General features: G+C 41.0%; 2 protein-coding genes across 7 annotated transcripts in view; one reads left to right on the top strand and one right to left on the bottom strand.

The window, feature by feature from the left end:
• Positions 1-26708, top strand: part of MED12L (mediator complex subunit 12L) — a 150067-nt gene that overhangs the window by 18633 nt on the left and 104726 nt on the right. For 4 of the 6 annotated variants that reach the window (XM_037407170.1, XM_037407169.1, XM_037407167.1 and 1 more), the window contains exons 11-15: positions 11451-11582; positions 12987-13113; positions 15210-15424; positions 16539-16643; positions 17652-17828. In XM_037407170.1, the coding sequence (XP_037263067.1) occupies positions 11451-11582; positions 12987-13113; positions 15210-15424; positions 16539-16643; positions 17652-17828 (756 nt within the window). The remainder of the gene's footprint in view (positions 1-11450; positions 11583-12986; positions 13114-15209; positions 15425-16538; positions 16644-17651; positions 17829-26708) is intronic. The other 2 variants (XM_037407173.1, XM_037407172.1) reach the window with 1 other exon arrangement.
• Positions 19059-22799, bottom strand: GPR171 (G protein-coupled receptor 171). The gene is made up of 2 exons (XM_037407174.1): positions 21992-22799; positions 19059-20624 (listed from the first exon to the last, which is right to left on the bottom strand). The coding sequence occupies exon 2, from the start codon at positions 20573-20575 to the stop codon at positions 19496-19498; it is 1080 nt and encodes a 359-aa protein (XP_037263071.1). The 5' UTR covers positions 20576-20624; positions 21992-22799; the 3' UTR covers positions 19059-19495.

Below are 26708 nucleotides of genomic sequence, written 5' to 3'. Positions count from 1 at the left end.
AACTGATCTTTCAGGGTTTTGTAGTTTGTTTTTTTGGGTGCTGCCAAATAAAATTCAGGATTATTGTTTGATAACAACTTTTACATCTGTTGTTATATACTATAGAATATATTACATATATTCTAAAACTATATACTGCTCTGATTTTTCATGTTTTCACCTGTACTCCTGGAACCATTTTCAGAGCTCGTGGAAAAAGCTTATCAGAAATCCTTACCATTTTACAGTTTTTTCCCCCTTTTTTGAATTTATTTTTGGTACAGTGCCGATCAGAGGATAATGTCACTGGGCCTATGTATGATGTCAAACTCTTGAGTTTCCTTGGAAAGTGTTTGGGGAAGAGAAGAAATAGCAGGCTTTAATAATACACTGTTGAAGTAAAGTTTTAAAATGGAAAACATTAGTGAATCTGTCATAGCTGCTCATATTAATATTTTAAAAACATTAATTCAAGACCCTTTGCACAGAAATACTGCATAATAATTGGCAATCAGCATTTTAATGACTTTGCAGTAAATAAGTAGAATATCATATTTGGGGGATAACATCTCTGGAAGCATTTCCAGAGAGATGTACCTACCAATAAACTCTGTATGTGAAGCTCAGAACCGGTAAGTAGGAGTGAGATGCTTGCCAGCATTGTCTTTGTATTTCAAAGACACTATTATGGTAATGAGGGAGAAACAGAGGAAGGAGAGCTGTTACAGCAGCAGATGAAGTTGCTGAAAGTTCTTAACCCTGATGCTTGGATGAAGTCAGGAGTTCAACACAGAAGGTTTTTTGTGTTTTTAAAATGGGTACAGTATGATATGCTTTGTCATTTGAGTGCCGGCTTTTCGTTTCTGTTTGCCATGGGGTCAGATGACATGGTTCTGTGCTGTTGCCCTGCTGCAGTTGTATTTGTGGGGTTTTTTTATCTTTTTTTTTTTCTTTTTTTTTTTTTCCGTTCTCCCTGCCTGTATTGCAAAAAGTTTTTCTGGCTTCTGGCTACAATTGTACTAGCAAACCCTTTCTTTGTGTTTCAAAAAGCACTTTTGTTAGGGAGACTTCTGAAAGTAATTATTCTGTTCTTATTGTAGATTGTCTGCTATTATTGCCTTTGTTTTATGGTACTTTATGATGTGAGGTTGGGTTGCCTTGAAAACATGCCTGTTTTGCCTCCTAAACAGCTCCCTTAAAGTACATGCTCCCCAGTTCTGGGAACCAAATTTTTATGGTCTAGTTAATTTGCAGGGCTACCTATCTTCTAATGGCACAACATTTTACTCTGAGATGAAGAATGCTGAGTAGGACTAAAGCAGCGTCATGTGCAAGTGACAGTGTGCCTATGTTTGCACATTAGTTGCAGGAGACTGTTCGGAAGAGAGAAGCAAAGAAGATGCTGACTTCTTTCTGAAAGAAGAAAGATTACCTTTGAAAGTTTCAGTCTTATCTTACTGGGTCTGGAGACAGTGTGAAATTTAACTTTAAAATTATCTGCAGCTTCTTAACCACATCTGGAGTTCTCAAGGCTGTTCGTTCTTGCTTGGCTCTAGCTTAATTTTTGGCAGCTAGACAAGAGGTTGCCTTGGGATGCTGAATGCCTGATTGATGGTACTTGTACATTTTGATTGGAGCTTCCAAAATTACATTTGAGTGACCAGCGTAGCGTTTAGCTGCTTATACCTCCCAGGCAGGCTGGTGGTGAGCACCTGTGGTGGGTGATGCCCTGCCCTGCATCCCAGTGTCATGGTTTAACCAAGACACCCAGTGAAGGTTGGTGCCTCGCTGCACCCACTGCTCATCAGCTCTGGTGCAGCAAGGTTAAGCACACAAGGATGTCACCACATGTGATGCTGTTTGTCTTTTATTGTTTCTGTTTCCTTCCCCCTTAATACTTAGGCTGTTTTTTCTTGGCAGAAAAGGCCATGAGTTATGAGATTGTGTGTGCTCTGTTTTCAGCTGGCAACTCATGTAAGCCTGTAAGGACTTTTATTTTGTAAGAAAGATGGCCATCACTAGGATGTCTCCCTACTGACATAGTTATTTAAAGCAATATGTACTTTGAAGGACAGATATCTACTCCCACAGTTTTGATGTGAGCCCAGCTGGAACATGTTTGGATCCTATTTCCTGTCCATTTTTCCTGCTGGATTGCAAAGTGTTGCTATGCAGACTGCAAATGATGCCAGCACAAGTACCTATGAGAGTGGTGCTCCAAAGCACTGGGCATGTGCAGGAATGGAATGAGGGTGGCTCCTGCTACAAAGTTTGTTCTGAGGGAGACCGAAAACAGACAAATGTGCTCAGGGTGCTGCTTTTATGCACACCATTGATTTCTTCAGAATTGTTTTAATACATAACTCATGACTTCCAAGTGTTAGAGCAAAGGACAGACGTGAGGGAGGATAGGCAGGTGTAGACAGTTTGGCTTTAAGGCCAGGCTTCCTGGACCCGGCAGAGGGAAGAGTTGCTGTTCATCCCACAGGGAGATGCAGAGGAATGTTTCTGAAGGCTGGGATCTGGTGACAGAACATGAGACAACGGAATGGAGCTGTGGCCATATGTTGAGTTTGAGTAGGACACATCAGGCAGATGGATGGCAGGCATTGAACAAGGCTTGGATTTTGAGCATCATGTTGTGTATGACAGAGGTGGCACACTGAAGCTGTGTGAGAAAATGTTACGTTAAATCCATGTTTTGACCAGACCCAGAACCCTCTGTTCTTGACCTTGAGATAGGCCACAAGAAGTGGGAGGAGAATCCAATGCTTCTCCAGTGCTTTGGAGAGACTTAGCATGGAGGAGCACTGTTTGCATTATTAAATGCTGCATTATTAAGCAGACTTTAAGTAGGAGATAAGAATTGCTTTGCAGTTTCTCTCCGACTGTCTTTGTGTCTTAGGAGTGATGGTCCCTGTGTAATCCCATCAGAATAGCTTCATCTGAGCCATGGATCACATATGGTTTTGTGGTGGTGGCCTTGGCAGTGCTAGGTTAATGGTTGGACTCTGGTCCTAAAGGTGTTTTTCAACCTAAATGATTCTATCATAGCCTGGGTGCTCATGTGGTAGGTTTCCTTACAGGCACAGGGCTTCCATCAGGCTCTGTGTGCAACTCAGAAAGCAGCACTTAATCCATCTGGCAGATGCTCAGTTTTTCATCCATGAAGTTCCAAATGATGATAACAGTTGCTGAATTCTTTTGATGTGAAGGCCTGACAGCCAATAAAAATGTAGCATCACAATATGGTAAGAATAGTACTATCTTGGGAGCATGGCTACGTGCACAGTGAGTAATGCACGGGACCTTTCACTTCTAATTCTGCTTCACTGATTTCTAGTTTCTCAGTAGATGGGTTGAGTAGGAGGACTTGATGTCTCAAGATCTATGACGTGGCAAAAACCAGTAAATTCACTTTCCTTTGAGATGGTATTGCAGAGAAAACTACTGGCCTTATTTACAGTTGCAGGTGTTTTCCATCTGATGTTTCCTTGATTCAGAACATCTCTTGTGCACAGCTCCAGAATGATTACCACTGTAGTAGTTATTGTGAAGGTATCTTTAAATAAATAAATGCAGTAAACAGTTTGCATTGCTACCATAGAGTTTTAAATTAAAGTTATGTTGCGCTCATCCAGATTGGGAGCAGCTTTGATTTCTCTCCACCGCCTTTAAAGGTCACTCCCTCATAAGACTTGAGTCAATTCGTGCAAAAAAGTAAGAGTCCTTGGAAGCGTGAGCTAGAGAATGCAATAGCGACTTTTTCATAATGTCTGTGAAAACTTCTCTTTGAGTTCACCTGTCATCTTCTTGTGGCTTAAACCCTCTCAACTCTCACCTAACTTTTGGTCTACCTGTGTTTTATTGTCTGTCTCAGTCTTTCATAGGTAGAACTAAGGAAGGGAATTGAGAAAGGATTCCCCCCCCCCCCCCCCCGCCCTTAATTCTTAATTTGTTTTGGTTTAGGATGGTTGATGAGACTTTGTAAGTCTTTGATAGTCTCCTGTGTAGAAAAATACAATTTGGTTAAGTATAGCTTGAAATATACCTGAGCTTTGAGAGGAATACTTTATTAAATGAAACTTCATACTGGTGTTTACTAGCTAGTATGCAGTGGTAAATGGATGAAAGGGGAGAGTGCTTGGTGTTTTAAGTACTGATACTAAATATCTTGAAATCATTGTGTAGAATCATGAAACCTCATGGATAATTGTGCCTTGGATTGCTTTTAGAGTTTAGGTCTCTGAACTTGTATTTAGGTCTTGCTTCCCATGTTGCCTTTGAAGTCCAGCTGAATTCTTATGATGCCAAGAGATGTTTTTCATTTTAGAGTGAAAAAGTCCTGTTTTGAACTTGGTTCTCACGAACAGTGCTTGTTACAAATGCAGAGAGTTAATATTTGTCTTTCTGAGATCGCTTTGCTGGAAATGAAACAAACAAAAAAAACCCCAGCCCCACTTTGTCTGTGAGAAAGATCTAACCACGCCTTTTTAGTGGGTAAGCTACAATTTAATAGTTTGTTACTACAGAAGGGATGTGAATCTGAGTGTGTTGGGATGCATAACGGGTAAGAGAGATAAGATGAGCAAAATAAAATGGATAGAAATATCTGCAGAATCAGAGTATTTCCACAAGCACATGAGAAAATAGAGCTCTGAGCATTCTTATAATATTTTTAATGTAGTTAGTATTAGTTCAGTTGCTCAAATTGCACAGTTACCTGAAGCTTGTTGGTGTGGGTATTTTCACCCTTTATTATTTCAGTAAATCCAACATCAGATTCCTGTTCACCTGAGCATCTAAGGGAGTTGAAGTACAAAACCTCTCTGGAAGGGAAACATTTATTCTGTGACTCAAATAACTGATAGGGTCCTTAAAAAGAACACACAACTTGTATTTTCTTCTTATATTAGACAACCTCAAAGCAGAGGTTAATATCTTGTTGAAGATGGTCTCCTAATTTAAAGCAAATATGCAAACTGTACTCCAATAAAAGGGTTTGTCTTTGAGCTGTTGTTAGTGCTGTGGTGCAGAGAGGGCTTGCCTGCCATCCTATAATGACTGTCCCTCTTGGGCTGCAGTCAGAGGCATTTTTTCATATTCCGTATTTTAGTCTGCATTGCTAGTGTCAGTGCAGCTTTTAGATTTTAGAAAAACCCAAACTTTTGGGGACAGTTTTTCCATAGAGAGCAGTACACCTCAGGAGCTCCTTTGTTATGGATGTGCAGATGTGTTTTCAAATGGAATGAGCTGTATATGGACTGTTTTGTGAGCAGAGCTAATTTGCGTGGATTTGGGATTTTGAGCTAGGCATTTGTGGATGACACAGGCCCCTCTTTTATTATTCCCCCCCCCCCTTTTTTTTTTCTCCCCACTCTCTACAAAAATCTGATAGTGCTCTCATTCCTGGCTCTTGTGTTCCTCACCCATTCTCTCTAGAAAGTGCGTTGTACTAATAAATGTTGCTGTATTGTACCCCTTCTTTGTTTCTTAATCAAAATATGGATTCTGAAAATGCTTTGTCATCTTAGAAAGCAGATTTGGAGTTTAATATTAAAAAGTTAATTTTATTTCACTGAGGAGTTAATCTGAAAATACTAATTGGAATTGTGATTACAGATTTATTTAGATTGTCTACATTAAAAAAGAGATTTAGTTAGTATGTAAAGGGAGCATTCTTAAATGGTAAAATTCTACAACATTAGGAATAAAGCAGCTCTGTGTATTGAGTCTGAACTCTGTTGTACTAGGAAGCAATCAGATTTGTTGGTTTTGTTTTGTTAACAGTCTTCATGGTTTAAGGACAGACTGGCTTCCTGCAGCATGGGCTTGGCTTGCAATAAGCACCTGCCCGGATTTGTTGCATGATTTCATTGAGTACATTTTCAGTATCTTCCTGTTTTGAAAGGAGCAGGAATAGCCATATAAGTATGTATATACATATACATACACACACACATAGATCTGCGTGTGCACATACACATATGTATACACATACATATATCTATGTGTGAGCACGTGTGTATATATATATATAGGCATCTATGACTGCCGTAAGAGCACACCTGCTATAAGCTTTTTTTGCTGCCCCCCGCCAAGAAGCAGCCATGTGTCTCTGGGTAGGAGAAAAGCTTTTCAGGTGCTGTTCACCTCTCTCCTTTGAAAGGTGTTGAGGCCCGCAGGCGCGGTGGTGTGAGAGGCAGCGCACCCAGCTGCCTGCAGCAAATGCCCGTGAGCAGCTCCGAGTGCAGGAAGGGTGCTGGGCTGGGCGGCAGCTCCCAGGCATGCACGTGTGACAAACAGCGTGGGCATTGCCCAGCGGCACTGAGTCACACAGCTGGCTGCTGTCGGGAGAGGTTTGGGTGAGGTAGGAGGTGGCTGGGGTTTCCTTTTGCTTAGTGATTTGAGCTCCTGGGCGTTATTGCCTTGCTCTTCCTGCCTCCACCACAAAATGGTAACTTCTGCAGTCCAGGTGCCTCAATGGTGGCCTTAGCTAGTGCAATGTCAAACTAGTTCCTTAGTAGCAAACTTTTAAATTAAATAATAAAAGCAAGGAGTAGTGGGGAAAGGGCTCAGAGTTACAGGAGGCAGAGGTTTAATAGTACTTTTGGCTTCCTGTCTCCAAACCTATCAGGACCAGTAATGTTTAATACTTTCCTTTTGATACTTTCCTGTGTTAGTAATTGCGGTGCCTTTTTTAAAAGTAAAACCAAACCAGCTTTTTTCTTCTGTTTTTCACCCACCTTGTGGTCCAGTTATAAATTGGGGGAAATTAGGCTTTGGTTTTCTCTGAAAGGGTGTGACGGGTGGCTTTCAGAAGATTACAGTTATTTTGGGTCATGGTATTTTGGGTCATGGCTAAAAGACAACTGTTGTGAGTGAGCTGCCTGAACTTCAAATCTTGCTTCACAGGTGTGTGTTACTTGGTGCAGATAATCTCTTCCATTTGATGTCACCTTGAAGTGTTTTTCTTTCATTAGGCCTCGTGGAAGGTTTGGGAATCTTGAGGAAGGGTCTTGTCCATGGGAGGGTTTCACCTGGACCAAGGGAGTTGCAGTTCCTGCCTATCCGCACCTGTTTTCTACTCCTGTACCCTTTGTCTTGTCTTCTCTACAAAATGTATTCGTTAAGTGACGTGTGAACTGATCGTTCTTGTTTTCGTGCCCCTGAGATTTTAAGGGTACAAATGTGATCTTAATGATACTCTTCAAGGCAGTAGTTTGAGGCCTTCTGAAATGTGGTCTGCATTTCCACAGGCCAGACCATCTGCAGACTCAGGATCCCAAATGAGACTATTCCAGAGCCTGATTATTCTGAGAGGTGTTACTTAACTGTATTCTTACCATGTTTAAATAAGGTGGTGGAAGGGGGGAAGTGATGAGGTACAGCTATCATGTGAACGTTGGGCGGGCGGAAATCATGCAGCAGGCAGCAGGGCAGGGAGATAGAGCTCTGTGATGTGTGTTACCAGCATCACAGGCTGCTGCCGCCCCAGCTCCCAGGAGCAGCACGCCCCTGTCTGTGTACTCAGTAAAGCAGCGAGTACTCAGCACTGGAGTTTCCAGCACTGAACTTACTAATTTTCCAGTTTGTGGCTCTACAGATGAGGTGTGGGTTGGTTAGCGTAGTCATTCACTGCCCATGTACTGCTGTAGAGGCGTACTTAATGTAGGGGTTTGGGGTAATTATTTATATTGCAGGGACTTGATACAGCTTTCAAATGTATTTATTATCTTCAGTCAAAAGCAAAATAAAATATTTGCTGGTTAGACACTTCAACTTTGCTTTTTGCAGCTGCTGCAGGGGCCCGTGTTCCCAGAGCCAGATGAATGGAAATGTTCTGGTGATGTCAGCTTGCCCAACAGAAGTGTTTATCAGACGGTTTAAATAAGTACCTGCTCTCACATAATATTTTTTTTTACTTTTAGTTGCTGCACATGTAAGTTCCTGACAACCAAACTCACTGGTTTTATGCACTTAAAAGTAGTGTGATTGAAATTCTTAGGCGGATAAGCACCTTTGATGGTTTAAGTACTTATGGTAGGCTTTTTTTCCTTTCAAAAGAGGTTACGTTCTGCATATATGTGAAACTGCAGAATCAACACTGTGTTTTTTAAGGTGCACAATCACTTCTAGGTGTTTGATTTGTGGTGATGCTGGATTCTTACATCTCTGAGAATGTAATTCTGCTTTTTATAGGCACAGAATTGGGGAGTTATATTTTTACACTAATAAATTTCACAGTGTTAGCAGATGACTTGTTTAAAAAGAGAATTAACTGTCTGCATTTTCATAACTGTAGAGCTGTCTCTTTCTAGTTGTTTAATTTTAACACCACCTCCACCACCCCCACCTGAAAAAAACAGATTGTCCCTTGAAAAAAAGCTGCTTGAAGCAAGCAGATCAGTCATTCTGTGAAATCTCCTGAAGTTTAATTTATGTAGACCTCAGTGCTGTCCTGACCAGTATAATTTCATGCTACTTTCTTGTGAGTTGCACAAATGTTTGTCCTTTATTCTTCCCTTTTAAGAGAATTTTAATACAGTGCTACACATGGAAGTGCTGTTCAAAAGTAAGATTCCCATAATATTTCTTGACATAACTGAAATAACATTCAGCTTTAACAGAAAAAGGTCAGCTTGCCCTGGGTTTTCTCTTTTCTTTGGGGTATCATAGAAGTAATTTATGCAATCTTTAGTTTAAAAACCAAAAAACCCTGACAGTTAACACGTGCTGGTTTAATACCTAAAACTCTAAATACGCAATTTGCTGTTGACCACAATCTGATCTGCTTATTGTCAATGAGTTTCATAAAAGACTGTAAAACAAACAACCAAAACATGAAAGAAATGTGCTTGGTTAAGTAAGCCCTAGCCCTTGACCGTAACAGTTGTGTGTGCAATTTAAATAAGATACCTTGTTAATGACAACCTCTTAAGTGCAGAGAGCATGTCTGATGATGAGTGTCTATGGCCTTCTGGCATCTGGCTTTGTAACCTGGGGGTGCACTGGCTGTGGCCCACATGGGAGCCCACCCTGAGCAGGCTGGTCTCGTATGACTGACTTCTGTGATATGCCTGTTCTGTGGGCTTGCTTGCTGCAGCACGGTGCTCCCATTTTACTAAACAGAGTGATGGGTTTCGGGGACTGGAGGGCTCAGCAGTGGAGGCAAGGTAGGCCCTGCCAAGTCTGGTGTCTGTAGTGGTCAGAGGTAAGTGACACAGGTATGAAGTTGCAAGTGATACTCACTAGGACTCCCAAAACATGGGCACATAAATTAGGTTTGAATTTTGTTTGTGTGTACTCTTGTATATGGTGACAGGAGTTTAACTTTGGGCTGTTCTCACATTTGTCATAGGGCTTAAACATCTGTTCCCTTGAGCAGCAGGAGCAGCAGCAGTGGAAGTGGTTAGCTCACTGACTGCAGGCTTTGGCAGTTTTGCTTTTCAGTGCTTAGTATAGTTGAGCATGGCTCTGAGGACAGCTGAGTAACAGGCTCATATTCTTGGCTTAGTACCTCAGGCAGTGTCTGAAGGAGATACATATACATGTGCACATGCATATGTATACCTCAGTGTCTGCGTGCTGGCAACGTTTGTACAGTGTGCATATTCCTTGGAGGAAAAGCACCCTCATTGCTCTCAGGAGGAAGATAATTGAAGGGAAAAAAATTGGCTTTTTTCTTCTGCAATTTGACATTTCCCAAACAGCCTAAGCACTTTTCTTTATGCCACAACAAAACCAGGTAGGGACACTTACAACCATTTTTTCCTTCAGAAGTACCCCATGTAAGCCTTTCTTTAAATCTCTCTTGCCAGGATTTTGCTCTCTGTGTTTGCCCCAGCACAATGAGCTCTGACCTTCAGCATTAGTGCCCCATTGCCTCATCTCTTCAGGGCTTTCCATCGTCACTTTTCTGGAGGGCTTATGTTGTAGAAGCATCACGTGCGCCTTGTTTGAGAAGATAAGCTGCTCAGCCATTCTGCGAGAGGCACCATTCCCTGTGAGCGAGGGTGAGGAGGCCCTGTGGTGCTGTCCCTGGGATGCCGCAGGGTGCGATGCAGTGCGGGCGCAGCTTCAGCGAATGGGTGACCTGACACGCTGCGCCCAACCTCTGAGTTGGTGTCTCCTGCTTGGGAAACGCTTGGGGTTTTTTTTGTTGGCATGGTTTCTCTTGTTAGTAGAAAGGGAAAGAAGTCAGTGTGAAGATCAGAGTCTTTCAGGTTTCTGCATTGCCTTCAAAAGTACATAGTATCCATACTCTGTTGTTAGCTGGCTGCATCTAACCATAGCAGTGGTGATGTTACCATGTCACTTCATTTAGGTGAGAGAAAAACATTTTCCCCTCTTCCCTCCACTCCCGCTGCCCCTAGTCATCTAGTATCACTGGCTCTCTGTCACCTTGAAGTGTGTTTACAGGAAGCTTCTGTGTGTGACACGTGTGCACATACACACCAGCCTTGTTTAGCATAAGCGCTGGGTTTTTTGTAATTTTTGAGGAGGACAATTGGGATGGCTTTGAAGCAGTAACTTTCGTGCTTGTGGGTCTGTAATTCCTAATCACTCTCAAAAAAGTAACCTTGACAGGTTCCAGGCTTGCTTTCTGAGGGTGCTGTGCTTGACTCTAGCCCTTCTAATGTTTACTTGTAACTGTAGTTTCCACTAATCTTGGAGAATGAAGAAAAATCACATCTGCTTAATTTGCAGGTTGGTCTTATGTAAGCATTCGGAGACAGGCGCCAGCTTGGGCAGGAGCGAGGAAGTTCAGCAGATCCAGTTCAGTACTGCACAAGAAAAAATTACTTCCAAAATGTGGGTGGTTAGTGTAAACAGAGATTGGATGAACAGTCAATAGATATAAGCATATTATATCCCACTGCTATTCCGTAAATACAGATTTTCTAAAGACATGTACTGTTTCTTCAAAATCTCTGTGTTAGGTCAGAAGTAAATTGAGCTTTTTGGGAATTTTTTGACCTTGGTTATTTGATGGATAGACATTTAGAGATTAGAGGTGGGGTTATTTTTTTTTTAATGTGTCAGTGGGATGCAAGTAATGATCTGGAAACAGGTGGAGGAGGTTTGGAAGAATTAACGTAGGGAAAGCGTAAATTCTGTGTGGTTAATTGGGTTGAGAGGCTCTGTGTGGCGTGCTTTTCCTGTTTCTCTTGCTCATAAAGCAGATCACCCTTTTCTGTTTTTGTGAAGCAAGGTTATGATAAAGGAAATTTTTGATTCAAGCATCAGCAGTGTGAAAACTGAATTTTCCCTCTTTGGCTTCCAGATTATATTTCATTTCAAAACACTACGGATAAAGCAAATGTGTGCATCTGTCAGTACTAAAGAACAAAACTCGGCTTTTGTCTTCATCCCCCAGAACACTGGTTGCTGCAAGCTGTTTGCTCAAAAATAAGCCTGTTGGCTGTGTGGGTGAAAGAGTTTTCTGTCTGTGTTCTTGCACTGAACAGGTAGCCCCAAACGACGAAGCTGTGGTGACGCTGCTTTGTGAATGGGCTGTGAGCTGTAAAAGGTCTGGTAAGCACAGGGCCATGGCTGTAGCCAAACTCCTGGAGAAGAGGCAAGCAGAAATTGAAGCAGAAGTAAGTTGTTTCTACTTCTAGAATAGTGTGAACAGTATGCTTAAAAATAAGATATTTCTAAGGAAACATTGCTTTAATCTCTACTCATTACAAAACAAGTAAGTTTGATGCCATTTGGAGCACTGGGGATTTTTTTTTCATCAATATACAGCTTTTAAATTCTAGATAAATTTTAAATGAAAAAGCCTTCTATTTAAAATACAAAGAAACTGCATCCAAACTCAAAATGGTCTATGTTAGCTGATTTGTGTCTGTTTTGTCTGAAATATTTTACTTCTGTGAACTACTTGCCCAAATAAAGAAATAAAGGGGTACCACAGTAACTGGAGTGCCTTAAAAAGAGGGGTGTGGGTTTGGCCAGTGAGGCAGAGCTGTTCAGTTGGTGGGAGAGCCTGGGAAGTTTCCAAAACTAAGATCTGTTTTGAGGCAAAATTTGAGTGTAACTTTAAATCTTGCATTCTGTAGAACTCCATTTTTTTCAGAGGAAATGCAGCATTTCGCTGGAGAAGCAGGACACTAGTGTCTTCGGCATAAAGTGTTGTGGGAAAGGATCCTACTCCAGCTTGCATGAGCTGACACTTCTTGAAACTTCAGTAATACTAAATCTGCTCTGTAGTGAGGATTATCTGAGGCAGTGTGTTCACTGCAGCCTTGAAGCAGCTTTCTGGACCAGTGGTACCTCCCCATAGCTGGAGCACCGCTGCCTTGGCCTCACCTGCATCCCTGCAATGCCTGGCAGGCAGTTTTTACTGGATGGGGGTTCTGTTTAGTTTGTTTTTTTCTTTTCTTCCTAGAAAAAAGGGTCCCCAGGAAAATGGTGTGTGGTGTCTGTTCAGCCTGGGTGTGGGGATAGAGAGATGAGAGCACTTGTGCATTTGTGCAGACAGACACACAGACATTATGAGGTGTAAAAAGACTTTCACTTTCTAAAGCTTCTCTGCTTTGTCTGGTCCTCACCACAAACTATTCATTAGAGGGAAGGGAGCTTCATGTATTGTTTCTGCCTCACTGTCACCAAAATCCACTCAAAGCAGAGATGTTTGCCCTGGTTGTTACTATATTTAGTGTAATTTATGCGAACAAGAGGAGTTGCCTTTCATATTCACATTGGTCTTGGAAGTTATATATCTTTAAATTTCTACTTTTATATGAAACTATGTTGTTGCAGATGATGGTACATGTCTCAGGCATTCCTTTTCAATAAGTAATCCAAAATGATCAAATAAAACACCTTAGAAATAACCAAACTAGGTAATGGGGAAAATGTTGTTCTAGAGAGAGTCTGGATTTTATGAAGAGGTAGGAGATAATCACATGTATAGTTGCCTCAGATGCAAATTGTGGGAATGTTATATGCATTTGGGTGTCAGATACATGCTTTTAAAAATTTATTTAACTGTGCAGAGATGTGGTGAATCTGAAGTCCTAGACGAAAAGGAATCTCTGTCTTCAGCCTCCTTGACAGGTTCCAGTCTTCCTGTTTTTCAGAATGTCCTGCTAAGGTTTTTAGATACACAAGCTCCCTCATTATGTGAGTATTAACTAATTTATATTCCAAAGTAGATCAGAAGCCACTGGTCTGCTATCTGGCTGCTGAAGTTACTGTTTTGCTGTAGCAGGTCTTTTGCAGTTCCTGTGATTATCTGCTCTATTTTCATATGCACCACTTTTTGAGAAATCTCCTGCCTTGTTACAAGATCTTTCTGTGATACTTATTTCTTTCTTTCACAAAAGGAAAATGGGCAGAAAGTACGTTTATTTCTGTTTAAGCTGTTAAGAGATTTGGGGAAAATACACTCTGTGGTTATTTGACATCAAACACTCGCCTCTTTTTGACACATCCACATTAGAAGTGACTGACTTGGAAATTACACACAAGTGTTAAAGTTGAAAGCTGTTAGCTGACAAATAGGTGGATTGGAAAGAGGATCTTTGTTCATCATAGATTGCTCTATGAAATGACTTGGTCTAATAAAACTGCCTGATACTGTAGCCTGTGTTTCTAGTATCTTAAGTACTGCTGGTTAGTGCTTTTTTTTTTTTTTTTTTTCCCCCCCTAATCCCTGGTGCCTTTAAAATAAAGAGGATTTTCAGTGGTTTGAAACATGATGCTGAAAACTCTCAACATCCAAAAAAGGCAAAACTTCTTTAAAAAATTACTACAGACTCCAAAGGTAGTGGCAGTGCTTTATTTTCGTGCTAGTGGTGACCCTGTTTTTTAATAAACCATCTGAACTATTTGTGTTATTTAGATTCATGTTTCTGATGTGCTTGTTTCAAACACGGTATCGTCCTTCTTCACCTGAGTAGCTCTGCAAGGCAGGGTAGGGAGAGCAGCGAGCAGCTAGGGAATGTTTTCCTTGCTTGAAATATTCCTCAGTATTTTCAAGCATTGGATGAGTTTTGTGGTATTGTATTGTTTTTATGGTGGTTGAGCTTCTGTGTCTCCAAAAATGGAAAGCATGTAATGGCTGTATTTTGAAGGAGGGCAGATCATCAGCAGGGGTGTGGTTTTTTGATGCTGCTCCATACAGCGTCTGGTCTGCACACCTTACTTTTGAGGGGTTGGTGTACGGCAGGCAACTCCAGGTGAGCAGGACTGTGGGCTGCAGGGAAGAGTTCTGGCCCTGAACTGGTGTACTGGTGGGCTTACTGTTACAGCTTCTGTGCAGCAGTGCAGTGAGAATTTCTAAAAAGAAATAGTGTTATATAATGAACTAATTTGAACTTGTAAAGCATAATTTTCTTTTAAATAAATGTTGATGATTTGGATTTGGTAGTCCAGGAGCTGGAGGGTTGTTTTTTTTTTGCCCAGTAATGCTGGCGTGCTATAAAGCTTATTTTCTGTTAACTGCAATGTTTCAAACCTTTCTGTGGTACAGAAAAAGTCAATTTAAATATAGCTGTGAAAAATGAAAACTTAATAAAAAAATTTTATATGATGTATTTCTCTAGGCTTTGCTTTGGCACTGGAAAAATAACATGTATTTATTTTAATAAACTTTTTCCTGATGTGCATGAGCATGTGTAACAGATAAAATACACTAAACTATCAAGCTTTAATTACTGCGTTTACATCTTGGAACCCTGGCATGCAGAGATTTTGAGTTCTTTGAAAGTATTTTAAAAGATTTTCTGTTATGATTATGAAAGTACTATAGATAAGACAGTAACATTTAATATAGTAGTATAATTTGAGGGGAAAGGACAACTCTTGCGTGGTCTGTTATAATCCAAGGCTTCAGCTTTAATTTTTCTTCACACAAGGGATGTCCTCATCCTTTTCCCCCCTCTTCTTAATTTTTAGAAACAGTTGAACGTTGTACTTAACTGCTGGCACACACCTACCCAACTGGGGCAGATGTGTATGGGGTAGAATGCTCTGGGATCCACTGCTGAAATCTGTCCTGTGCCTGGAGCTGCCAGCAAAGCCAAAACACATAAATCAGATGGGAAGTGGTTTGTTCTGTGGAGACAAAGAGAAACCTGTGCAGGATGGCCGAGACATTTTTAGTAGGCCGTTAAAATTAATTTGCTGGTGTTTGCAGTTTGCATAGCTGAAACCCAAATATGTATAAGTTGAAACTACGGTCTAATTTTATTTTATTTATTTTTTTGGGGGGGTAGCTGACCCAAATAGTGATCATGAGAAGACAGAATTTGTGAATTTGGTGCTGCTTTTTTCCGAATTCACTCGGCATGATGTTTTCTCCCACGATGCATACATGTGCACTTTAATATCACGTGGAGACTTATCCATCACTGCAACTACTAGACCACGTTCACCTAATGGGGAAACTGTGGATGAACACTATTCTAAGGATCATGATGTGAAACTGGAGGTAACACTTCATGCTACTTCTCCCATGTTTGGTACTCTGTTTCATTAAATGTAGATATTTTTTTTTTTTACCAAAGCATTAATATTTCAGATATATTAAGGGTTTTTAATCTGTCTCTTTGTCTCTTTCTCTCTCTTTGAGAAGATTGAAAGTGATCCATTAGCTTCATCCTTGTACATAGCTGTAAATATTGCTGTTTTGCTGCAAATATACTGAACTGACAGTTGTCTGGTGAGCTAAGTAACTTGAAACAAACAAAAAGGCACAATGTAGACTTCTAAATGTACCAGTGGAAAAAATTACTTGCAGGTGTGCTTCAGTGAAGAGAAGGGAGAACTTTAAGCAGGTGGGGTCAATGTGGAGCCTGGAGTAAGCCCCACATCTTCTGTATGGTATGGAGCATGTTGGCACAGCATGGGTGTGAGCCATGCGCAGTGTGGTCATCTGCTGGCAGTGTGTATGCTGCACAGCCACTGATCAGAGATTGTGAAACCAAACCTCGTGATGTGTACAGGTGCAGTGCCGAGCCTTCCATCAGATGAGCAGTTCATAACCTTTTCTAAAAGTAGTGCAAGAGGAAGACAATTTTAAACTCAAGGCTGTGGGACCATGTGTGTACTCGTGTGATGAGACGTAGCCTGTTGTTCTGCTGCACAGTCCATGTAGTGCCTGTGGGCAGCTAAAGCATTCTCTCATATTTCTTTCGTATGTCTTTTAAGTTGGTCTCATGGCCAAAGTTGCCCCGAAATATAGGAGGTTTCTACAAGTTGCCTTTCATGGTACAATAAAGTAGGAAATAACTCTTAGGAAGGTACAAGAGTCAGCTTTCTGTTCTGTAGGTGTCCCTGGGGCAAAATTGCTCATGGGGATATACTGTAAAGTTTTGTTTCCCCCTTTGGCTCCTGCCCTTTTCTATGCTTTTGTGGATTTAGGCTTGAGAAATACCTTGTGAATTAAGGCTTGTCATAAAGATTTAAAAGTCAGTATCTGAAAACTGTCAGTGCTTTTTTCTTAATTCTTAAATAGGTGGAGTGCTTGGTTTTACCTGTGATCAGTTAAATGGGTCTTCTATAAAATGTGACTGATACTTGTTTTTCTCTCTGGCAATTATTAGGATCATAGTATTATGGAACATATGGGCATTGACTCAGGAACCGCTAGTATTTTTGATGATGTAGACAAGAGTGACTTTAAGGCAGATTTTGGTTCGGAATTTCCAGTAGGTTTAACTTTCAATTTTCTGCATGCCTTTGAAGCCTGTGCCTGCTGCTTGCTGTTGCCACTGAATGTCTCTCCATGCCCCTAGCACCACCTTGCTGCTTCCATCCACAGCCAGTGTCCTTTGGCATCCAGTCCCTGTGTCTCCTGTGTCAGTGCATCGCCTCCTTTCTCTGTATCTCTGCTGTATGACAAGTTACTGCTTTGCGGTGCTTCCCCTAGTTGTGCCCCTGCACACACACTTGCATGTGCAGTCTTTTCTCCCTCCTTCTCCTCCTCCCCCTTGCCCCCAGTGTGTTCAGGGTGCTGTGTATTACAGTTAAGCGTGAATAAATATTCAGAGCTATCCACTTTTTGATATCAAGGAACCCCATTGATACCATTTGCTTTTCAAGTGACTGTTCTATGTTTTGGCTCTGTCTTCCAAATCTGTTTCCCCCTCTTCTTTCCTTACTTTTAGCCTGATCCTGCATTACTCCTGAATCTCCTAGTTTTTTCCTTTAGACTGGTCCTTGTTCTGCATCCGCAAGGACTCCTGTGCCCAGACCTATCAGTGCAGATCCACTTGCAGGATATCAGGACCCCTGTTTCTGCCTGACATCTGTCATATTGGTGGTTTCAAGTATATCCATGCCTGCTTACAATGTCTCTTGTCACCTCCCACTTCACCCTTTTCATTATTTTCCCTTGATCACTGGAATAGCTTATCGTGGTTTCTGTGTCACAGCAGCATAAGAAGTGTGGAGATCAGTCTGAATCTGGCTGAATATTGCTAGTTTAAAATTTGTCTAAATAACAGTGGAGATATGCATAGAGAAGACATAATGTGTATATGTATCTTAAAATTCAGGCTTGATTACAATTGCCCTTGCTTTGTCTATCTTTAAAAAACTTCAGGTGTTTAAAAAGAAACTGTAAGCAAGAACAAAATCATATCTCTGAATGCAGTTGCTGAATTTTGAAAGTTAGAGGTTACACTTACCTTAAACGTTTGTTTTACATGACTTAGATTTTTTCTCCGATGCCTGGGGAGTCTTGTGAGAATGTGAACTCTTCTTTAGACAGAAGAATTTCAGTTACCAGCGAGAAGTCAGTCAAGAGGGAAAGACTGAGAGAACTGATTTTCCCATCCAATTATGACCTCCTTCGTCATTTGCAATATGCAACGCATTTCCCTATACCTCTGGTGAGTGACCTTTGTACTTGCATGCGTAACGGTCCTGCCTGATGTGCTGGCAAAGCATTTAAAGGAAGAGAAGTTCATTGTCTGAAGAGAGTTGGGCTGTGTGACCTCTGCCTGGGGGCTCCTGACCAGTTTGCATGGTGCTGTTGCTGCCAGCGTGCACACACTGTACGCTGCAGGGTGGCTTTAGTGCAGCACAAGGGCACCTCTGTTTTATCCAAAGGGTTAGCTGGAAGAACGTAATAAGAGGTATAGTGATGTCTGATGACTTGGTTAAGGAGACAGGCAGCGCAATAAAACCACCACCTTTCAGGGTCTAACAAAAGTTTGCTAAATAGAAAATTTGATACGTCATTGGACAGATGGATGAATACCAAAATATCTGAAAGAAATAGCTGTGAAATGTAAGGGACAGAATGGTGTTATTTCCTCCCACCCACTCCTAGCTGTTTCTAGCGTGGATTTTTGGCTGCTGCTGTTGTGTTTGTCTGTAGGCTTATGGGAACTGAAGAAAGCCCCATGAATAGCATTCCAGATCCCAAACCCTCATTCAGATGACTTCTCATGTTTACTGCTGTGCTGGAAAAAGGGCCCAAATATTGAACAAGTCTTGAACTGGAATGCATCTATTCAAGAATGATATTAATATTATTTTTAAACAACAATGATAAAGGATTTAAAATTGTTAAAAAGTTCAATACAGTAAGTGTCATGTGAGATTATGAGGTGATAACAATAGCTTTCTTTGCTTTAAATTTCTTACTGCACAGAGTTTGGGTTCTGATTTATTGCAAGTGAGTTGTTATGAGGATACAGAGTGAGCTATTTCTATTCAGGAGAGTTTGAATGCTTGTGCAAAGTTTTATTCATACTTTGCCTGTTTTAAGGATTAGAAAAAAAGATAACTTGATTTGGTTTTGTTTCTGAAATATTTTTTGATTTACAGATGGAGCTAATCCAGATAGCTGGATTTTGCCCATGCAAATTGATTTTAAAATTTTCATTATTGATTATTCTACATATGCATTATTTCTGAAAGTAATAGTAAACTAGAATATTAATAAATTTAGTTGCTGTTTTATAAATTTTTATTTTAAAAAACCCAAGCAAACAGAATGCACTGGATATTTACACTTACACTTCATCTTAATTTTTAAATTTCCTTGAATTTTCTGTAATAGCGTTAGCTTTTTTGGTATTCATTGAAGCAGCAGCAAGGAAAGGCAGTAGAACTTGGCAAGAACAACAAATTTATTTATAAAAACTGGAGCTATGATGTAAACAGGTACAATAATCTTTAATCGGTGCAGCTTAAAACTACTTTCCGGAGTAAATAATGCCCTCTAAAATGCTTTTGGTTTAGTTGTGTATATGAAAACTTCACAGCTGAAGAATTGCTGTTAAATAATCTCTTCACTTGATTGCAGCAAGTCATTTAATATATTTAACTTAGAAAAGGTGAGTTCAGGTGTTTCCCATAAATACATGTAAGTATATTTGAGCCTGTCTGAACATGTATTCTGAAGTGTTCTGATCCCTGGTAGGTCATCACTGGTACCTGGACCTATTTCTGAAAGGCACTATCAAACATTCTGCTAGTTCAGACCTACTATGTGAACATATAACGAAGCGATTGGTATAGTCCACAGTTTTTTTCCTTCTGCTTGGGTTTATGATTCAGCAGGAATGTTGTTGACCATGGTAGCCATGCTTGCGATTGCATTATGGCTGTTCATACTGCGGATTGCATGCTCTTCTGATGTATTGGAGAATTGGTACTTTTGCATTTGCTGTTCACTTCTGTCTGGTACCTCTTTGTCTGTGGAAACTTTTGCCTCTTTGGGTGCTGCAAACGTCTCAGTAAATTTCAGTCTGAATGATTTGGAGAGATGGTAATACAGAATAGGGTCAAAACAGAGGTTTGATACTGCAAACAGCAAGGTAGATTCTTTAGCTTTAAAGAGAGCTTGTTTCAGAGAGCAGTTGGTTATGGTATTGTTCTGGCTCAAAGTGTAGGGGATACGAACAATGTGGTATGGAACAAAACATAGCAGGTAGCCTGCAGTTACAAGCGTTATGTTGATGAGGGTTTTTTTCACATTTGCATAACTCTCGCTGTATTTGTTTCGGCAGAGTTGTCTAACCACAAGGAAATTGGAAATCAGTATCATAGCTGAAAAATTCAGGAATATTGCTGTGCATATGAAATTAGTAAACACGTGCCAATCTTTTCCAAATTTTGTTTTGAAGTCGATGCATCCCACACCAGGTCTTTCTTCAACGGTTTTTATTGGAATTGCCATGTTAGGCACTGTTATAAGGAGGACCATTGTCCACACGACTGCAGATAGCATCTTGGCAAATCCAGGCTCTTGAATGCGGTAGATCTTAGTACTGTGCATTAGCTGAAGGCAACGATCCATGCTTACAAATCCTAAAAATATAATTGATAAATACATATTCAAGTAGATGAAGCAGGCTGTAACTTGGCAGTGGAATATTCTCAGATTCCAGGATGCAACTCCTAGGTCAACAATAATCTTGACTGGCAATGCCAAAGTCAACAGAAAGTCTGCTGTTAAGAGGTTAATTAAGTAGATGCTCATACACTTCCATTTCTGACCTTTTTGTGTGAATGCCCATAGTGCGAAACAACTTCCAATAATTCCTATTAGGAAAATCAAGTAGTAAAAATAGGTAAAAGGTTCCATTTCTTCACCGACATGGCATTGTGAAACATTGCTTGACATTGTAAATTTCTTGTGCAAGTTGATTTTGCTAATAGGAGAGATCAAGAACCTACAAAAAGAACGAAGAAGACATCCATGACATCAGCTTTTCCTGACTGACAGTAGTTTTTCTTTGAAAATTTTGTTTGATTAATTTCATGGAAGAAATGCAATTGGGAAGAAGTATTTTTTTCTCTTCATGCTGCTTCACAGATGCTCAAGAGGGCTTTGTTCTCATGTCGGAAAAGTTTGGAGATGTATTAGGATTTGTTCTTGAAAGCATATAGACTTCTGAGAAACTTCTCCACTTAAGCAGTCTTCCTCAGTGACTCTTTGATTCAAAACCACCCTCTCCACACCCCACCCCACCCCCAACTGAAACACCAAAGAAAAAGGTTTGAATCTGTTTACATTAGGCATCTGGTTAATAATGGTCGTACTAAAATGTCATTAATTTTGAACAATTGAAACTGTGCCTAAAAAAAGGGCAATATTTGTAGCAGTCTTGTACTATAAACATGTATTAGGAGTTCCAAAGTTAATGCACCATCAAGCCAATAAGTGGGTATTTTAGATGAGCGAGTAGTTCTAATCAATTAAAAGTTTTTGCAAACTACTCTCTCTTCCTGCTTTGAGGATAAATTAATTGTGTATTTTTATGCAGCTTTTAGAAAAAGCACATTTTGAAAGAAGCAGCTATAAAATAATTGTGCTCACTTCCTCTTTAGGCTTCACTGGAAATTATAGGGAAGGAAAGTAGAAAATTTTGGTTGCATTTTAACCAAATATGCTACTCCGTAACCGAGGTGGGTTTTTTTGTTTGTTTGCTATATTGTCAGATTGCTGCATAGAATGTCTGTGGGAAAGGAGACATGTTCAGTAGAGTTTCTTGCAATGAAAATCAATACATTTATGTCTTGAATAGTATGAGACTGCAACACTTTTAATTTCATTATATTGTTCCTAATTTTAATATACAATGTAAGAGAACTACTGCATTTACACATTTATTTTCTGCTGTAAACTATGTCTCCAGATGTGCACAGTTTGTAAACCAAAATGATTGTGGATGCTCCAGTGATTTAAAATGGGGAGTAAAAGCAGTTTGTTTCTTGCAGTGGGATTTCTGCAGGTAGTCTCTCTGCAGGTGGTCTCTGTTGTCCTGAACACCTGTAACTGAGTTGCATTAGGCTTGGGTACATGCAGTATTGGTAAGGAGCAAGCAGCGAAGAGGCAGCTCAGCAGACTGAGCCCTGAAATACTGCTGGAACTGGAGCTTCCAAGGCTGCAGCATGGCTGCAGGCAAGTAACGCTGACTATGGACAAAGCAAAGGCTGTTCTGGTAAATACCTGAGCCTGACTTTCTATGCACTTGGCACAGTTAATATTTCAGTAGAACTAGATAGGCTGGAACAGACAAAGGCTAGAAGCACGTACCTGCCTTTAGTGGTCTCTGGGGTCTTCTGAGCATTAGTCTGCAAAGGTCTGGTGTCTCTTGGTGACTGCTCTCACAGTCCGATAGTGTGTTAATCTTTTCCTCTGGCAGTGTCTGCTGTTTTTTTTAAAACATGTCTGTGGTTTCCAAATGTGCTGATTGACGCAGTTAAAACCAGCATTCAAATAACTAGATCACGTGGAAGTTACCTAGAAGAATGGTGAGAGTAAGATGTCAGTGTTGACGGAACAGCCCAGAGAGACCTCTCTTTCCTGTTTCTGAAGCCAGAGCGGACAGCCGAGTGGCAGGCACACCGAGGGCAGTGCCCTTCTCCGCACTCTGCCCCATGTAGTATGGTGCTGAGCTGCTCCTCAGGCACTTGGTGCTGTGCGGGACAAAACAGAGAACGATGGGGAGGAATATGGCTGTGAAAGAGCTGAGGTAGACATGATAATGTGGCTGGTAGCATGGATTATTATGATTCAAAATAAGTTTTTGTGGAGGGAAGATTGTCAGAGTTGCTTAACCTGGCCACATCAGAGAGCCGACGGGAATGGTGAATAGTGCTGTAAGCTGGATGATACCTAGCTGACCTGAAATCAGTGCAATTTCCACTCTCTCCTGCTATTGTCATGCCTGAAGACTTTTTCATGGATTTCCTAAAGCCTCCATCAGGTTAGTCCCAGATTCTTGATGTGGGGCTGCAGATGTGTGCCATCAATGGCTGTTCCTTTCTTTTGTTTTTAAAAATCTGAAAGTCTTGTTCCTCCTCCATACATCTTACATTTACAATCTCTCTGGAATCAGGATTTTGCAATGTAGTTGGTCCTCATTCATTGTAATATTCCTGCATGAGATTCCAGGTTTTTGAAATCTAATAAGTGTTTTTTTCCTAGCGTTGCAACCTAATTTGCAAACTTAAATTGTGCATAGAGATTCTACTGATAACAATTAGAATTCTAAGCCTTTGGACATTTGCCAAGCATTATTTAAAATAAAACCGATACATTAGGGAAAATATTTAGAATTAAGCTTCCCCCCCCCCCCCCTTTTTTTTTTTTTTTTTTTAAACCTGGAGAAAACACTAGGCTAGGGTGTTGAGGTCCTGATGATGACACTGAAACCCTAAAATGCTAGCACTTAGTTGTAGTTGCGAATCCACAGGAATTTACAAATCACGTACCAGAGCTTTGTGAAGAAACAAATTAAGAATGTCTGGTTTTAAGTTTAGTCATAAGCTTAAAGTTCTGACCATATTTGTCAAAATGTTTGCAGGGCTTCATGATCTGGGATGATCCTATGTTTGGTTTTGAGTAAACATGAACTAATTTTATGGTGTTACACTCATCATGTAAAACGGATCTTTCCATACTTGTATTTTTCTATTTATTTTTTTTAAAACTTGAAGTGTAGCATTCAGTCAGTTTTTTCACTGTCTCCCCTTTTTCTGTAGAGTCCGTTTATAGCTCAGAAAACTTTTCCAAGTCTAAAAAGGCAAAGTGATGGTTAGGTAAGCCTTTACTGAAGAATAGTCTACACTTCCTACAGAAATGTTTTAGGAGGAGAAGAAACATGAGAGTGTGAATCTACTGAGTCGTAGTTCTTTGTTTTTATTGTAGTTCAGTGTCATCCTCTTCCCCTACCTATATGTCTAATTTAAAGGACATTTTCATTCATAAATTACAGTTTTAGATGGTAGATTTTGTGGTAATTAAGGTTGTTGAGTGCTTCTCATCGTAAAACCCTATTTTTGGTTGTTTAAACTTTGCTGAATTTTTTACTTTTTGTTTGAAATTTTCCATGATTCATGCCTGCTTAGGCTGACTCCTGGGATTGTGGAGTAGTGAAAGGAAGGGAAAGGGTGCTGGTGTGGGCAGGAATTTAGCCAAAATGATTTAATCTTTTCTGACAACAAAGGTAGGAAAAGTAACATCTAAACCTTTAAACAGCCCCTCCCCCCCACCCCGCCCCGCCCCTCCCCGGGCCTCGAAATGCAATGACCTTTAAAAGAGAATCGGGATACCTTGTGTTTTGAATTGGACATAGCAAAGACTGATGTGGGTGGTCCTTGTATCGGGATCACTTCTGATACCTCACCACAGTTTGCATATACAATTGGAGAAAGGTTTTGTGTCCAGAAAAAGCCCAGGGCTCTGGTGTCACAGAGCGGGGAGATCTGGGGCTGGCTCCTGGAGGCCGCGTGCTGGATTACCCACAGGGGATGCAGAGAGGAGCTGGGGAAACGTGAAGGATGCGAGAGCCGTCAGTATGGATGGGGAGTCTGGATGTACCTTGGAGTCCTTGTGGGTCCTCCTTACCTGGGGTTTGACTCTCTGAAGCTGTGAAATGTCATACTGCAGCATTGTGCGTGGGGAGTGTCGGGACTGTGTGGAGCAGCACTGCCTGGGGTGTGGGAGAGCAGGCGTCTGCCCCTCTGGGCTCTGCTCACAGGGGATGAGCACTTTGTGCTGTTAAAGGCACTGAAAGATTGAGAGTTAATTTGGAGTTTTGAGTTTTGATTTCTTCAGTGTGTGTTTATGTGCCTGTGCAAGCCAGACAGATGCACATAGGTAGAAGTTTTGCAGTCGATATATCATAGAGAATTGATGGGAAACCCTGGTTGTATCATGATTTGTATCATTTATGTGGTGGTGGACAGGAAAAACCACTTGCAAACAGTTGGTTTTCTTTCAGGTTATCTTTAATTGTCAGAAGTGTTCAAAACTGGTATCAGAGGCACAGTGACGAGCAGATGGTACAAACTGTCCTGAGAGAGTTTTCCTCTCTTCCTGTGCCTGGCTGTCATGGTCACTGTTTCGGTATTGATGTATGTCTTTGAGGAACAATCTCTGAGTGGTGTTTTTGCCGTCCTTCAATCATGTAGCCAAGAAGGTGGTGGGGTTTTTTTGTGTACAAACACGTACAAACTATCCAGTTTAGTCTTTTCTCTTATGTCTTTTCATGACTTTCACTGACAGATTAAAATTTTTTATCCCATTGTAATATCTGCATTGTAAATGAAAAATAGGAGTGATCTTGGTACGGGGTAGTTACAAATTCTGAGCAGAAATAACTATATTGGATGAAGAAAAAACTGATGGATATAGATTTCAGAGCATAAGGAAGTAAGATGTGTTTAGTGTAGCCTGTTGCCATTGTTGGAGAGGGGGGAGATCTGGTCTGCTTGGTACAAACCAGTCTGTGAACTCCAGATAATACAGGTAGATAACCATGTCCTGGGCACCAATGTCATCAGCAGCCAGCCGAGCACACTGGCCTCCTGTCAGATAGCAAGGAGCTCCTTAGCCTGTCCTGTTGCCTTCCACCAATTATCAATACTTAGTTTTAATTGTTTGAACAGTGTTTTACAGATATGCAGTGCCCTGAAGTGATGATTATTAGATCTGCTAACGAAAATTTCTCACAAAAATCTATTTATTGGACTTAATTATTGGGATGAAATGAGAAAATATGGGTGTTGGCAGAGGGAAGCTAGCCCTTCCCTCCTGTTCCTTTTGTGTTAAAGATAGCCAGTACAAGGGGTGCTGCCTCATTACATCTGCTGGTTGTATGGCCTTGTCAGGTAAAGTGGCATCTGCCTCCTCTTTGGTATGTTGCTTTTGTTGTTCTTTTACAGTAGAGATCATTTTTTGAGACAGCATCCTGCAAAATTAAACTCTGTGAGTCGTATTGCTGATTTCTGCACAACCAGGGTATTTTTATATGTCGGGGCAGTTGTGGAGTGAGCTTTCTGTCCTGAAATAGTGTTTGGAGGAAAGATTTCCATTTACTAGGTTCAGCTCTTTTCCTGGAAAATTACTGCGCTCTATCAGTGGCAGAGAAAATGGTCCATTTTGAAGCCTTACCCCACAGTATTAACGTAAATAACCCATTGCACAGTAACGGCAGCATTGTCATTTGTCCGGTGTAATGTTGAGTTGGCTTCTGGGTAGGCAGCTGTGCAGTGTCGCTAATGGCTAGGGCAGGTTTACGAGAGGATGCGTGGTTTAAAGGGTGAGGTGTTTATGGGCTTTTTGAAGCAGATTTATCCCACCCTACCTGGGTCCTGTCTCAAGGTTTTGAACAGCAGAACAACATCTCCTCACAAAGGAGTGACCAGGAACCCTACCAGGCTGGGGGAGGAGAGGCTGAAATGTGTGAGCATGGCAACTTTTCTGAGCGAATGTGTGCTTGACATCTCTTGGCAGCTGGCCACGGCCACTTCTTACCAGGGGCACCATACCTTTGCGAGAGAGATTCTAGGTCCAGCTGAATCAGCTCTCCAAAGAATAAACTGACCAAACCCAACCTCTTGTTCCTGTGCTGCCATGGGGGGAAATGATGCGTAAGCTGGGAGGATAAGCTGCAGCTGAGGACTGGGTCACTGTCAAAAGGGAACCTTGTTTAGCTCTGGGTTGCCTGTAACTTTCACGGAAAGAATTTTAGGGAAGTTCCTCCAGGTGTAAGTTGACAAGGCAAGAGCTGGTACTTATTGTGACCACAAGACTTCTGGGTGTCTGAGGAGCCAGCTAGGTTTATCTGAGGCATGATGTGCTTTGAAAGAATTAACTTACCCAGGGCAGACAAAAAATCAGCCCCATACCTTTCCCTTCCAGTTTCCCTTCCATAGCTAAATAAAGAGCAAGGTTGGGACAGTGGAGTAGAAATTTGGTTTAATAACAGTGCTATTTGAGAGTTGTCACACAGTGGCAGATGGCA

This window comes from Falco rusticolus, chromosome 13 (genome assembly GCF_015220075.1).
Source record: "Falco rusticolus isolate bFalRus1 chromosome 13, bFalRus1.pri, whole genome shotgun sequence".
Classification (NCBI taxonomy): Eukaryota; Metazoa; Chordata; class Aves; order Falconiformes; family Falconidae; genus Falco; species Falco rusticolus.
Note: the sequence above shows the minus strand (reverse complement) of the source record. Positions and strands in the feature narration are given on the sequence as shown.